This window comes from Scomber japonicus, chromosome 13 (genome assembly GCF_027409825.1).
Source record: "Scomber japonicus isolate fScoJap1 chromosome 13, fScoJap1.pri, whole genome shotgun sequence".
Classification (NCBI taxonomy): domain Eukaryota; kingdom Metazoa; phylum Chordata; class Actinopteri; order Scombriformes; family Scombridae; genus Scomber; species Scomber japonicus.
In genome coordinates, this window is record NC_070590.1 from 4,801,439 (window position 1) to 4,818,036 (window position 16,598).

At 42.1% G+C, this 16,598-nt stretch overlaps 1 protein-coding gene across 1 annotated transcript in view; it reads left to right on the forward strand.

The window, feature by feature from the left end:
* Nucleotides 1-219: 219 nt before the first annotated feature.
* The window catches only part of LOC128371002 (zinc finger and BTB domain-containing protein 16-A-like), a 166,101-nt gene continuing 149,722 nt past the window's right edge, over nt 220-16,598 (forward strand). The window contains exons 1-2 of the mRNA XM_053331195.1: nt 220-400; nt 3,864-5,187. Coding sequence (XP_053187170.1) covers nt 3,953-5,187 — 1,235 coding nt within the window. The 5' untranslated portion in view covers nt 220-400; nt 3,864-3,952. The remainder of the gene's footprint in view (nt 401-3,863; nt 5,188-16,598) is intronic.

A 16,598-nucleotide genomic window follows, 5' to 3' on the forward strand; every position in this document is an offset into this window, starting at 1 on the left:
AATCATTACAATCTGCCCCCCCCCTCCCCACCTCCTCCTCCTCTCCTACCCTCCTCGCTGGAGTTTAGAGAGCTACTGTAGGCTGTATCCAAACAGCTGGAGGGAGGGCAGTGTCGCTCAGCTTTCACTGGCATACTGTAATACAGCCGTTTGACATGAGACAGCCCCCTAGGTGTCTCACTTTCTCAGTGTTTGTATGGGCTGGAGCGCTGCGCCGGCTGCCCGCCTGCCTGCTGCTCGTCTGGCTGACTGGCTACGTTGACGTCAGCGCCGTGTTGATTTGCTAAAGCGAGAGAAGAAAGGAGTTAGTGCGTGTTGAGAGAGCGGGTACTGCGAACTGCCTTACTATGCTGTAGCCCCAATCCCCCTTCACTATACGGAATCAAAACGTGCAACTTAGGTGAGTACCAAATCCGGGCTAAACGCAGCTGCAGTTTCCCGGCGACAAGTGCCAGACCCGCTACTCTGCATGCGTCTACCACTGTTTTCTCTGTGTACTTTCATTCACCATGTGGATGTTTTGATGCATTTATAGGCGCCGGAGATCGGAGGTTTTTTTTTTTTTTTTTTTTTAAGCGCTTGTGTCCCTGTTCAACCTCATGCTGAAGTTAACAGTAAACGCGACTTTGGCACGCAAGTTGGAGATCTGCGCACCGGAGAGTCTCTGGATGAGAACAAGTGTTTACCTGATTGCGCTGCAAGGTGTTTAAGTTTGCATTAACACAGCCTGTTGTAGAGATGTAAAGGTTGACGTAAACCCCCCCCAACAACCACCACCACCACCACCACTACCACTACCACCACCTCTACCTCCTCTTCCACCACCCCCTTCGCTCCCGCTCCCCCCTTTTTCTCGGTCTGGGTTTTTTTAGTATGCTGGAGATCGCAAACCAGAGGACGTGAGGTCTGGGCTGTTTCACCGGGAGCCAGACAACATATGACGCCTCGCTCCATGTGACTTTGCTGGAGAGAAATCGCGTTTGCTCGTTTTTTGGATGGAAATTATGCAATTTTTAGACAGCGACACTCTTGCCCGTCCTTGTATGTCTCCAGACGCACCAGTGTGGCTCATTTAGCCGTGATGACATCATGATGAGGACTGGGGACACTGGTGTCTTTACTCGAAACAATCCCACACCCCCCCCCCAAAAAAAAAATCCAGTCACTTGTACAGTCAGACTGTAATTGATTGACAGGCGGCTATATGTTTGATTGGTTATCAATAATCGGCTTGCAGTAACACGCGCAGCAGCAGCAGCACACTGTGAGGTGGGGAACTGGTAACAGATGCAATGGCAAATTGATTTGTTATCGAGACTGTCTGATCTCTCTCTCTTCCCCCCTTTTTTTTATTCTCTCCCTCTTCATCCTTTTGGCACCTTTCTCTCTAAATCATACCCTCATCCTCCTCTTCCATCTCCTTTTTTATTGTACACAATATTGCATCTAGGAGTATTTCACCCTGTCTCAAACAAAGTCCACCTGTGCGTTGATCAGTGGAGAGAGAGCTGGCACGAATCTACGAGAGATCCTGGCAGCTGTCTGTCTAGTGTCTACTTTTTTTTTTTTTTTTGTATTTAGCACGCTTCATGTCTCTGGTTTTTCCTCCCTCCTAAGAGATGCTGTACCATCTTGCTCTCTCCACGTTTGCGTCTGTCAGCGTGCATGGTGTGGAATATTGAACGCTGTTTATTCTTGTTGTGGCTGGGTCGCCAAGGCGCGCTATGGCAGACAACTCGTGATCAGATTGATTATGCTGCTTTACTGTGAAGTCGGCCTAATGTGGTTATTGTCAGCGGTCTACATTGTCCTCCTGGAGAGGGGGGGTAAAATATCTCCTGGCTAAATGTACTTAATGTAGTCCGTGGTGTTTTGCATAATGCATAACGCGCTCTGTATAATTTGTCTGTTGTGGCTGGCCAATTTTAACGGTGTCTAGACGCACGTAGCTTTCCTTTTTTTTTTTTTTTTTATTAATAGAGAGCCAACAGGCGCGATAAAGTCCTCCAAACAGCAACTTTACATTGTGCTCCAGAGAAGCTCCACAGCTTGCTTGGTTGGTTGATAGCACACAGAGCGCAACAAGCATTGATCATTTACGGGGCCATAAATCGCAGCTATTGGCATACCTGTAATAAAAATAATGTCCTTTTCTTTTTTTTTGGACGTGACCTCTGCTTACCGAGAGGTTGAGCTCCGGTTAGATGAGAAGCTGTGGTTTCATCATCGCCCTCGTATTATTATTATTATATCGATTTTTTATCAATATGCCAAAAAAAAAAAATACAAACTGTGTCTAGTGTCCCAGCAGCCGACAACATTATTTATTTGACACGAGCGCAAACAATAGCTGCCACTTGCCAGCATCATTTACCTCCAAGCATAGTCTGATTTTAGGATTGTGTGATTGCTGCTGGTTCAGGTGATCTTAAAAATGTGGGAATTACTGATACTGATAGCTATATATTTGTTTAAAAGTCGTCTAGTTGGAGAGCTGGTGATATTTCCTCTTTTTTCTGTCTCTCTCTCTCTCTTTCTCTCTCTGTGTGTGTGTGTGTGTGTGTATTGTTCTCAAGCGGGGAGGAAGGAAAAAGAAGTACTCAGACCAAACAAAACAAAATACACAACTCTTTTATATTCCTTTATTGAAACCGAAACGTGCAGATTCTGAAAATGAAAATGAAGCTTTTGAAAATGAAAATCAACACATTTTTTCTAAACAGACATTTCAATCAGGATGTGAAAGAGCTAACTGAGTTGACAAAATAGGTCATTATTAACCTGAAGTATTGAATAGACAACATAGATAAAAAGCTGGCCATCAATAACCTCATCCTGGATGTGGGTCAATGAGAGAGAGAGAGAGAGAGTGACACTGTTTATATAATTGGAATAATGAAGAGAGCATTATTTAATTGTAGGCCATAATGTAAGGCGTGGGAGCAATATATTTCCATGTGAAGTGTAAAAATAAAGTCCACACAATCATTTCTTTATTTCTTGAAGTGCAAATTGTGGTAAAAGTGTTTAATTTGAGCCTCTTCTTCCATTTATTTTATTTGAGGGGTCAAAGTGTGCTGCAGATATGAGGTGGAGCAACATGTTTCCTTGTTAACTTTAACTTAACAGCAGTCACAGAGACAGTCATTTGTTTTCGATATTCAACATTAGTGACGGCAGACAGAGCAGAGGGTGTTTTTGGTGCTGCAATGTTGTGTGCTTCTGCCTCGTCCTGCTTTCCTTTCCACTCATTTCTGGCCGCTGCTCTCTGCTCCCGTCTGTGATGGGAATACTGAGTAAGATGCTATTTAATTTCAGAAAGACTGCTGACGTTCTTTGTGAGCTGAGCAGCAGTGAGAAAAAAAAAAAGAAGAAGAAGAAAAAAAAAACACAATCCACACTTGTTTAACTGGTGTACATCCCCATCAGATAACCAAATGAAGACATCTTTTTAACATAACATATGTTGGACTGATTGGTATGCAGGGTGAGCCTGTTGGACTGCTCGCAAATTGTCTCCCTTCAGAAATCTACAGTCAATACTCTCCGCTGATTTTGAGAACAATGCCACTGCACACAGTGTTTGCAATTGGAGACTCCAGTGCCTTCACACTTGCCATTTAAATGAAACTATTTAAATAAGAGATTCATTTGACTTTAGATTAATTTATTGACATATCACTTACATTTTAATTTTGCCAAAATGAAAGTATTGAGTGATTTCTACCCGTTAAAAAGACTCAAAGAGGAAAAAAGAGACTTCCATTTGAAGGATTTAAAAGTATAAGTGTAACATTTTTATTTTTCTGTCATAATTGACCTGTATTGATTGTGTTTTTTTTTCATTCTGTTTTTCCATCCAGGTTTCATCTTGTTTACAAAGATAGCTAAAAACACTGCTGAACGGGGAAGGCGAGCCTCATGAGTCGGCTTCGTGAATTGCATCGACGCAATGGATTTAAGTAAAATGGGTATGATCCAACTCCAGAACCCCAACCATCCCACTGCCCTTCTGCAGAAGGCCAATCAGATGCGCCTGGCTGGGACTCTGTGTGACGTGGTCATCATGGTAGACAGCCAGGAGTTCCACGCACACCGGACTGTGCTAGCCTGCACCAGCAAAATGTTTGAGATCCTCTTCCATCGCAGCAGCCAGCATTACACCCTGGACTTTCTTTCACCAAAGACATTTCAGCAGATTTTGGAGTATGCTTACACTGCCACGCTGCAGGCCAAGGTGGAGGACTTAGATGACCTGCTGTACGCGGCAGAGATCCTGGAGATTGAGTATTTGGAAGAGCAATGCCTCAAGATCCTGGAAACCATCCAGTCCTCAGATGAGAACGACGTGGAGGTGAACGTGAACGACGGGGGCACAGAGGACGATGACGACCGCAAAGGCCACAACGGAGCCAAGAACTCCAAAAAGCATTCCATGGAGAGTCTCTATCTGTCCGGTACCCAGCAAGTTTCCACCATGGCTGGCATGGTGGACCAGAGTCCCTCAGTTTCCACCTCCTTCGGTGTCTCCACCCTGAGTCCCACTAAAGCTGCCGTGGACAGCCTGATGAGCATCGGTCAGTCTCTGCTCCAGCAGGGCTTTGGTGCTGAGCAACTTCTCCACGCCAACTCCCACCACATGATGTCTGAGATCAAGACTGAAATGATGCAAGTGGACATGGGAGGCAACGGCCACGAAAGCCCTCAGAACATGGAGTCCGGCGGCTCCAGCAACGGAGAGCGAAGTGGGGAGGACAGGAACCGAGACGGTCCAGGAACACCAACCAGGAGCAGCGTAATCACCAGCGCCCGTGAGCTGCATTACGTCCGTGATGAAGGCATGGATGCTCAAGCTGATGTCAGCCAGATGGGTCTGGAAGCTATGGCTGGAATGACAGAGAAACATCTGGCCTCACTGTACTCCCTACCAGTCAATCATAAATCAGATACCATAATGTCAATGCCGGCATCCATGGCCTCCACTCTCCCCATGTCCCCAGCCCTGGCTATGTCTATGGACTTCAGTGCCTACGGGGGACTTCTGCCTCAGAGCTTCATCCAGAGAGAATTCTTCAGCAAGCTCGGGGAGCTGGCAGTGGGCGTGAAACCGGACGGCAGGAACCAGCATGAACGTTGCAATGTTTGTGGTGCAGAACTACCAGATAACGAATCTGTAGAGCAGCACAGGTAAGACAAGTTTTTTTTTTATTGAGTGACTGCTTGCGGATTGCTTTTTTAAATAGAGCACTTAGGCAGTTTACATTATGCACAACAGAAAGTGAAAGTGGCCTCCGAGTTTTCTTTAACATTTCAAGTCTATCACTTTGTATGTAATGCATGAGTAAGGGAAATCCTTTGATAGACACAAACTGTAGTCCTGTGTGGCTGATAGTTCAGGCCCAGAGATTCACTCCTTCAGTAACTGCCAAGCCTGCCCAGGTGACTGCCAAAGCAGTGCTGTTGTAACATTGTCGAAGACTATTAGTCACCCCTTACAAGATGTGGGCGGCAGCTATCACACACACTCTCTAAAGTGGTACCCCCTCATCTTGGACCTGACTCCCCTCCCCTTTCCCATAACTGCACAAGGGGGGCCCTTATAATCTTGATAATTGGAGTAGACGGTCAGCCCAGGAAATGAGAGCTGAACCTGGGACAAGAAGGTAGTTCTAGGACAGAGGAGTGGTAGTAAACCAGCACAGCACTGTTTCAATCAGTGTATAAAAATGTAATCTTAAGGCCTGGAAACTCAAGTGTAGACTCATTTTACATTTGGGTCACTGCATGTATCTTGTAATTGTAACTACATCTTTAAAAATGTTATCAGTGGAATGTACTTACGTCATTTTTTTTGTGTGGATTTTGCACAGTCAGTATTTTGGTGACTGAAAACATCTTTTTTTTTTTACCTTGAAGGCCACCTTCCCACCCTGTAATGTTTACTTAAATCAATTGGAATGCACAGTGGCTAAAGTTCACTTGAGGATTTGAACCCCATCACCCATCCCTTTCGTGCTTGAGCCAGTATCTTGGTATGCATGGCTAAGAACTGGACTGACTCTTGTCCAAGCTCTTCAGTTTCTAAATGTGTCTCAGTGTTTTCTTTTTAGAAAATTCTCAACATTATAGAATAGCTTTTACTCCAACCAGAGGTGTCCTTTTCTGCAGCCTCACACTATGTTATTGAGTTGTGTTTTTCTCTGTTTTATATGCATGGTTGCGTATGGTGAAGTGAGGTATTTTGTGGTGTTGTGGTGTTGGCAGTTACTTCTAAAAGTATACACATTTGTGAAGGCTTCATGATAAGTGCTCATTATTAATTGAAAAAAAAGGGGGGAATTTCTGCAGAGACTTACAATGAGTCTTTTTAAAACAGCAATTCTCAAAGTACATTTTCAGAGTCTTATGATGAGTTCTTCCTTTATGGTTTAAAATACACTATAGCTTCTGTTTAAGAGGCAGTAATGTACTCTGAGTGTGTTAAAGGACAAGCTACACTAGTCTCTGTCTTGAGAAAAGTCTGGCGTGTGAAATGGTTGCCTGTGTTTCAAGAGGAATTTCATCAATTCGCTCAAGCTGGGAAATCTTGTATCAAAGGAGATTTCCAAACCGTTTCATGCATTGATGTTCCTGCTTTGCCCCGTAGCATACTAATGGGTTAATTTAGACGGGTTGATACACCGACACAACACTGTTTAATATTGTACGCGCTGTCCTGACAGCCTCCTGAAGTGTAGAAATCAAACATTGCATCATTCGCTGTCTGCTTTGCCGTCCGCACATGAAAGGTCTGCTGTGCAACCCTGAGATGCTTGATAATTCAGACGCTCCTCGTGTCCTCACAAATTCCAATGTGGCTCATTTGATAGCATATCAAGCTTCTCTTTCTGTGCACAGCCTGTCAAGCTGCTGATTCTTTTGATGTGAATACAAGATGTTTTATTTCAGATGAGCGGCGTCGTGTTCCCTCTGACTAATTACACATCAATTCCCCACAGTCACTGTGTCAGGGTCACCGCTGCCCCTGCAACAAACACATAAAAAAAGTTGGCAGAGTTCACTTGGTGCAGGCAGGTCAAGTCAAACATGAGTGTAATTGTTTCCACATGTGGCACAGGTCGTTGGTGTGAGGTGTCCGTGTGTGTGCATCTATGTTAAAATGAATGCACCAGAAAGCACCTACTTCCTGTATAAATTTAGTCTCTGTTCCCTTTCATTCCTCTGTGCCCTGGATTATATCATAAAAGACACCCACCCAGACTGAATACATTGTATATTGGCTGCACAAGCGGTGTGTGTGTGTGACTCCTTTATTATATGTACGGCCCTTTGAGGTGTACTTTGTGATATTGGGCTATAATAAAGTTTGACTTGAATGGACACACAGATACTGATACAAGACATCCTCATGAAAAAACAACAATATACGTCTAAAAAAAATTCAGGCGGGCAAAAATGACCTTTACTTGCATTTATGCCATCTAGAGGTCATAATTTAGTAGCGCAGTCTAGCTTTCCAAATCCGTTAAAAAAATAAAACGTAAAGAGTAATAATGTTTTATGATGTGACAAGACTGTGGTTAGGGTCTGGTTAGGTTTAGGAACAAAAAGCACTTGATTACGGTTAGGGAAAGATCACGGTTTCATTTAAAATGATCACTTGCATCTTTGGTTTGAACCTCTAACTACATGCAACCTTTGTCGTCTTGGCAAAAATAAACACCACAACATTATGGGGTTTTAAAAAAAGAAATTGTCTTCTGCAGCAGAGTCCACGATTTATAGCTACCCACCCAAGCTGTCTCAACCTAACAAAGCAAAAATAATCTCATAAAGTTATCTCACCCGCGTCGCTTCCTTTGGTCATAATTACTACGACCACTAGGGGGCGGAAAACTAACTATAGGTCGCTCTTGCCGGCCTAAATTTTAGACGTAAGCTGGCTCTGGTCTGATTCATAATTTTTATTTATTGTTTGCCATAATTGTTAAAGTAAAAGTGTTTCTACTTATTTAGCTTCTGCGTTTTTTTAAAGTAAGATATAAATAAGTATTTTATTGGCACTTGTAAAATTAAAGCCAAATGAAGGGTCGCACCTTAAAGGCACCTGAGATACTGTCGACTGAATTTAAGCAGTCCTCATCTGAGTACGACAACTTTTCGGCCGTCTCTCCTCCAGCAGTCCATCCCACCACCTCCTTACCTCCTCACTGACAAGCCCCAGATTTATGTCTTAAAGGAAGCCAAGGGTGAGTGTTGCCGTGGCTTCAGGGAGACAGGATTACAGCAATATTTTAGTAACCCTTGCACTGAGAAAATAATCAACACAGGAAGGGCTTGAGTGATTATTGGGAAAATAAATGCATGATGCAGGGGGCTAATTCTGCAGTGGCGAGGGAAAGATAAAAAAAAAAAAAGAAAAAAGTCCTCCACTGCTTGGTATTCCAAACACAGCATCCAATTCACGGGAACTAGCCTTGGGTTTATCTCTTTCACTTAATCGTCCATTCTCATGCAAATGACTGACCCTCGCTGTAATGTACATCACATAAGTGAAAAAGGAGCCTATTTTAAAGGAGAGCTTTTCCAGCATATAGCTGTTAAACATTACTGATAGCCATCAATGCTTTAACTCTGTCTTCTCATAATACAGCCTGCCTTTTTTTTTTTGGGGGGGGGGGGGGGGGGTTAGGATGAATAAGATGAATCAATGAATTCCTCCTTTTCTCCTCTCTCTGTTTTTGTTCATGTTAATTTTATTATTGATGGATGTGTTTGGTTAGAGGTTGAAAGTGGTGGAAATAATCACCCTTGCATTAACGTCCGCACGCGCACACACTCATGTGTTCATTACTTTTCACACACACACTCCCCTCAACGGCAGCAGCAGCAGCAGCAGCAGCAGCAGCAGCAGGCGGCACTCACTCTTCCATTTCCTCTCCTTTTGTGGCAAAGGGGGACGGAGGGCGCTCTAATACCCCGGGCCCCAGGTGTTTAAACAGTGGGCCCAAGGCCCTTATCTGTGCATATCAGAGTGGGACAGATAACCCTTGGCACTCCTCCTCAGTAAACCAAGAGCAGATTGAGCTCAGATAGCGGCCCATAGCGTTTGTTGCAGGTGATAACGATGTATGCACACACACATATAGCCTGCACATTGAGGTGAAGCTAGTGGAAGGTATATTTTCCTTACACATTGACACTTGTGTGCTTTGGCCACTATCAACCATTAACCACTGCTGTGAGTATAAGACACCAGCTTAATAAAAACTCTGAGTTTTCATTTTTATTAAGTCAAACAATCTTAGTGCTGTAGTTAACTTCACTTTGTCTGATTTGTCACAATTATGAAAATCATCTCTCAAATTAGGAAATAGAAGTTTTACTGCATGTTTACTGCTGACTGACAGGTGATTCAGTCTATTACAGTCAGCTGCGGTGATTCCCAATTGCTTATCCCTTCTTAGTTTTACCCAGCCTCTTTGTCCAATATTGGGTTTTGTAGAGCCACAAAAATTTCTGCAAGTGGAAGAGATGTTTTTGGTGACATGGCAGGTCATAAAATCATGTTTTAGAACAGGCAAATTATACATATTTGCTCTTATAGTAGCCTCCATACTTTTTTGTGAGATATTCGAGCTAACTAGTAATGAATGTAAAAATGGAAAACATGGCAAAAAGTTTCAACTGTGACCATCTCCTCTCAGATATGTAGAGAATCTGCACATCGGCTGAGCTTTTCAGTTTGGCTCTGTAGGAAATGAATTGTCTCGGTGATGATGTATGACGATGGTGCCGCTCATGGTTTTGAAAGCATTGCCACGGTTTCAGTCCAACGAGCACTGCTGCACCCATTTTGTGACCGTAGTAGCTGCCACTATCATCAAACAGCGCTGTGATGTCCAACTGTGAAACACTCACCGAAAAGCAACACAGACCAAAGTGATAGAAACTCTCATGATGAACTAGCACTGTTTTTAATTTCTATTCTTTCTGTTCATCCTCTTTTCTTTTTTTTTTCTTTTTTTTTTTTTACCCTTGATGTTGTCATATAAAGACCGACCCTGTCTCATCCTGCAGCTGAATGGAGGGCTCAGAGACAGCTAGTACCGTTAAGGCAAATTTGTTCTGTCCGCATCAGTGTAGCCACGGGGGTCCGCTGGGGGTCTGCGAGACTTTAATTCCATCAGACACCTGTGAGTGTTGACCAAAACGTATGACCGGACTGACTTGCACATGTGCTTGAAAAGCCAAGTGAAACCGTTCTTTGATTTTTTTTGTGTGGGAAATGTCCACGTACACCCCCCTAAAGAAGCATGTCCAGAGTCCAGTCACTTCTGCTTTTATTTTGAAGTATAAAGACAGTTTCCTCTCACATAGCTTCAGTGTTTTTGCTGCAAAGAAAAGAAAAGAAACGTACCAGCACTTTGAAAGAATGATAGATTGATGTGTTGGATGATTGAAACGGTCGTCAGCTATTTACTATATTGTCTCAGTCTTTGCTCTTGCGATCATAGCGTATTGCTTCTGGTCTAGAAATAAAATAACTCAAACTCCAACCAAAGCACACAAGCACAAGCTTATGATCCTAACCTGTAAAACTGTGCAAGCATTTTCCTGCTTCTTGAAAGCAGCCCGGCACAAAGCATCCATTACATGGCGGTGGATTACCCTCTATTTGAAATCACTCAGTGAGTTAAGTCTCCCCGGCTTGCACTCAGAGGTACAGTACATGCTGGTGTAATAATCCAATAGCACAAAAAGCCTCACTCCACTAAAACACCTCTCCAAGAAATACCTCAACCACAGACAACAGTAGAGGGCTCATTCAAGTCTACTTTCCAAACCGTCTCTCTTTTTTATTCTCACACAGGTGTTTTCTTTTTTTTGGATGCCCTTATTGGGAGGTAGTGTGTTTGTTTATTCCTCTGAGGAACTGGTGCTTTGACCGGGGCCCACGGTGATAGCTGCAGCCGAGGTAGCTGCTTGGCTGAGGCCCAATTATAGACAAGCTTTAAAAGGCTCTGGTTGAACCGTAAAGATTTACACCGCCATCGCTCTGATCTCAGATCTGGGCTCTGTCCTCACTGTCAGGATAGGGAGATGTATCGATTAAAGACTTAACACAGGGGGGCTACATCATGTGGAATGGACTACACACACACACACACACACACACACGACCAAACACACACACCTTTTACAGATCAAGCATTTTAATGTCGTCAGGTGGCGTGTCACCATCTCTTTTTTTTTGGATTGGGATGGAGGAAGGAAACAGCAAGAGAGAGAGAGAGGGTGGTGGTGAGGGTGGTGGTGGTGGTGGTGAGGGGGGTCTAATATCCAGTCAGTGGTTATGGCAATGGGGGGGAGGCGATCTAATCACCCTGCTGATTAGATCACCTCCCCTCTCTGAGATAAGAGTTAGAGGGAGGTGCTTGTGCAATAAAAGTTAGCAGCTTGACTTGGTGCGGACCAGCTGCCTCTGTGTGGCTAACAGCGCTCAGCAGACGTGGCCTTTGCTGATGCGGTCTGGCAGGGGCTGCTATGAAACGAACACACTGAGGCCCCTATCTTTTGTCCCTGTGGGGGCCTTGTGGTCTGGAGGGAGGGATAAGGATAACATACTGTACTGGAAGTTGGCCTTGTGTGTGTCCATGCGAGCATGTGGGTTTTTTTTTTTCTTTTTCTTTTTTTTTTTTTTGTTTTGTTTTGTTTTGTTTTGTTGTGAGGAGGCGGGGGGCTCAAGGGGAGTACTAATTACAGCCAGTTATCAGGTGACATGCAAATGTATTATCAGCCTTAACTTCCTGATTTCTATCTGTACTCCCAGAAGCTGCTGTGAGTGGTGGCAGGGTGGGAGGCTGGAGGCTGCACACTGCGTTGAATGTCAGCAGGGAGACAATGCTCTAATAGTATTTTCTTCTCACTTTCACTTATTTTTTTAAACCATTATTAGACTTAGTAGACCTCCTCCTCTTGGCTGACTTACTTACTATATTGAGGTGCGTGCCTCATTGTCAACATTAAAAGAGAAAAAGTCAATAGAATTAAGAATGATCTGGCCTCAAAGCTGAGTGGGTTTTAGTTCTAGTTCATAGAGCCTTGCCTCCGTCCTCCTGGACCTGAACGCTCTGGGTTCTAATCCCATCGATATCCCATTAGCAATCCCCTCTTCGGGTCCCCGCCACATGAAAGAAGATGTGTCGGTTCCCCCTCTCTGATTCTATCGCTCTGGCAGACCATAGGGAGGACGACCACAATGAGCAAATGTGCTAGAGCCAAAAGGGCCAAACCAAGTGTGCTCACAAATGTCCTGTGAGTCCGTGTGTGTGTGTGTGTGTATGTGTGAGTGTGTGTGTGTGTGTGTGTGTGTGTGAAAAAAGCTGCCACTGCCACCTCAGAGGCCCCCTAGCCTCCCTGGGAAGTATCAAACCAGAGCCCTCCGCGGGCTTCCAGCAAGAGAGCTTCTAATTAGCCTCTTTGTTGCCACTTGAATGGTTTGCCAGAGATTGGCAAGGGGCCCCAATGGAGTGATACCAGCACGCTAAGAAGCTGGTCATAAAAATTACCCCCATTCTCTCCACCGTCACCTGTCACAAAGAGGCTCTCAGGTAGGAAACGGAGGCTCGAGCCGTGCCATGTGATGAGCTTTTAATCTGCGTGACTTTGTGTACACTGGCCTCTGTAATTTTCTATTAGATCATCCAGAATATCCTCCGTGAGAGATTGTGCCGTGCCGCATTTTGGGCAATGAGCTTCTCTCGTCACAAATAAGTGGGACACCCTGCATGATGACGTGAGGAGCTGTAGCTTTATCAGCACTTTAAAAAAAAACAACTTTAAAAAGTCTCTTTAAAAGTACTGTTTGTTGCTGTGTTACCAAATAGACTAGAGATGCTAATTAGCTTTAAGATAATAATCTGGTACGCTGCATCAGATGGGGACATTTAGGTTGAAGCTGTATGTTTTCCCTTATATATTAATAAATAAATAAATAAATAAATAAATAAATAAATAAATAAATAAATAAATAAATAGATAGATAGATAAGTAAATACATAAATATATAAATATATAAATCCAGCACTTTATTCTACAGGTGGATGCTAAGTTAGTGCTAGCTTTGTGCTCACATGTAAATAAAATAATTACATTTTAAACAGCTTTAATACCTTTCAATAATTATTGTACACTTAATTATTGCACACTAATATTGTGTTACTGTCAAATTGCAAAAATTAATCAACTTAGTATGGAGTAGTCAAACAATACACCAAATATAATTAGCCTAGAAGTATTAGCGGCTAGCCAAATATGCTTATAAGTGGTTTAAAATATAGAGGAAAACATGAAATTATCAGTGGAAGTAATCACTCATGAATTAAGTAATGAAGTAATGACTCAAATTACCTTTTTAAACCCAGATTTCAAAGTAAAATTATAACTTTTTCTCAATCAGGGCAAAGTAATTTAGCCTAATGTAAGTGTAACTATAGCAACATCGCTAACTTCAATCAAATAAAATAATTAAAGTACTCGAGAGCATGTTGACTATTAATATATTTCTGAATGTAATATCATAGTATGAGAAAATTTCAAAATAAATGTCATTGTCATCTAAAGATTTACCTTTTTAAACCCAGATCTTCAAAGTAAAAGTTTTGTCAAAGTAATTTAGCCTAATGTAAGTGTAACTATGACAACATCGCTAGCTTCAATCAAATAAAATAATTAAAGTACTCGAGAGCATGTTAACCTACAAACTGACTATTAATATATTTCTGAGTGTAATATCATAGTATGAGAATATTTCAAAATAAATGTCATTGTCATCTAAAGGTGGATTACTTTCTAACTTTATAGCTGTCATCAAAATTATTGACTTTTTATTGACTGAATACTCTAATGATGATATTTCCACTGTATAATAAACCTGTATAAGGTCAGATATTGCTTTTTTAACATCTCCCAACAACATAATAACACAATAAAAGACCAAGTGAAATATTTTAGGCTGCAGATCTATCAAATATAAATCAAAAGAATTCAGAATAATCTATATTTTATCAAGAAAAGATGAATGTCACACAGCGTTATCACAAAGCAAAGCCTGTATCTGCCTGTAAAACCTTCTCAAAATGCTTTTAAATCCATACTCGTGGCATCTGACATGCTGCTCGGCGGCGAGCGTCGTCGTGGCAGGAGTGCAATGAATGTCAAGGCGACTTGAAGCTTTAGCGCCGACTGACACGTTTTTAAGCTCCGCTGTAATCCAGGAGGGATCAGTTGGGTAAATCATGGCATAAAGCTTAAAACTATAATTGATTTATGTATTTGCTGACCGAAGACGCCCAGAGAGATTACCAGAGAGGGAGAGAGAGCTGATGATGGATAGGCCTACCCCCCCTCCACCCCCCACACCCCCACCCCCCCCTCCCTCTCTCCTAAAGGCTGCATGCGAAGTGGGGGTTGATTTCAATTGAAGGGAGATTTGTCTACTTGAAGAGCAAGACTGTCGGAGTGTTAGTTGTAGATAAATAAATGCTCAGAGGTGAATTAAAAAAAAAAAAAAAGTGTATTTCTGTATTTTTAAAGTACTTTTTTAACCTGTTTATGACATTTAATTGATACAGAGACTCTTAATGATTGCATATTGAACACCTACTTTCTAAAGTTCTGCTTGCGGTTAATTCAAATGTAATTTAAAGTTAATTGAAGTATTGTAGTTCATTCAATTAAAGGGGTTTCCATAGAGAACCAGTGCAGTATTGACCACTTGTGTAATATATTATCAGTCAATCTGCATTATGGTATATTCATCTATTTTATATTATAAGACAGCTATGAATTTCTGTTTCTACCGATTACTCTAAAAAGCAACCGAAGTGATGTAAAGTCACTTACAAACACATTAAACAAAGATTAAATTACCTTCAGCCACTTAAATAAGTAAGGGTTCATTATTTTCAGGTATTATTTTTTATATATGCTTTAATTGAAGTATTGTAGTTCATTCAATTAAAGGGGGTTTCCATAGACAACCAGTGCAGTATTGACCACTTCTGTAATATATTATCAGTCAATCTGCATTATGGTTTATTCATCTATTTTACATTATAGCCTATTTCTCATAAGGCTGCTATGAATTTCTATTTCTAACTGTAAAAGTGATGTAAAGTCACTTACAAACACATTAAATAAAGATTAAATAATAATAAAGCCACTTAAATAAACATGGGTCAATTATTTTATACGGACATATAACGTCACTTTTTTTTTTCTTTTTTTTTCAAAATTGTAGAAATACCCCAAAATTATTTAACTTTTCAGCCTCAAACCAACTTGTATAAAATGTATATAAATAAGAATGAAGTATATATTATGTATTTAATTATTATAACTACACTTCTGGTGCTAAGCATGTCATTTAAAGCTGATAATGCTAAATCACTTCATTTTAATTTAATATATTTAGGATTCTTGTTTAAAACGCCATCACATTTTATTACCCCCCCCCCGAGTTGACTCTTAAAATAACATTGTATTTACAGTTTTGAAAACATTGGATATGACTATTTCCTGGAAGATAAAGCTCATTCATCACCTTCCCCATTGACTGGGAGGATATCAGATTATACATGTAAGGACATCACCAGTTTAATTGACATCATAATATATCCAGATTGTCACCGGTGATATATTTGATAGTGAGGATCATTTAATTGGTCTGATGGTGTTATATTCCTATATTCCTGCCTATGAATTTTTTTTTTTTTTCCCCCCTCCACCTCATCCTGACACATTATGAATCTTTTCCTTTCTTGTTTACTGCCCCGGCTGTCAGGCATCTTCAAGGTCTCTCTTGACCGCTTCAAGATTGTTTTGTGTTTGTCTGTTTGTCCCTGGGCCCTGAAAGGCGAGAGTAGGATAGTAAAAGAAAAGTGAGGGGTGGGAGGTGGTGGGGGTAGAGGGGTGGGGGTAAGAAAAGAAGAAAAAAAAAAAAGCCATTCCATTTCCTGGACTGATCACTGAAGCGGGTGGCTCTGACATGTCATGACTCAAACAGCATCATTTCTGCCACTCTGTCTCGCCACTGACCTTACAAATGATGCTGTGGGCTCCCGCCGTATGCCATTAGGCATGGTGTAAAACAGGATGGGGTTTTATTCCCCCCTGCCCCCCCCCCCCCCCCCCCCCCCACCACCACCATCATACGTGCGGCAGCCTCTTTGCAGCTTTCACTCTCTGCCCCTCACCTATCAGAAAAGAAAAGCAGATTACAGCTGCAGTTCTCTCTCTCTGTCTCTCTCTCTCTCTTTCTATGTCTCTCTCTCTCTCTCTCTCTCTCTCTCTGTGATGGTTTTCTTCGTATACTGTCTTTTTTTTTACTCTCCCCTCTCTCTCTTCCTTCCCTGCTTGTGTTTTATTGCCTCCTGTGAGAGTGTTGGTCTGAGGCGAGTGGCTCAAGCTTCCCTAACAGGTGTTTGGGTGCTTATCACCCACGTCTGTGCCCTTATCTCTGGCCCTCAGCTTCCTGCATCCTCTCTCTTGCATGCCTCAGAGTGGGGATATATTTCACTTAGCCTCTGACCCGA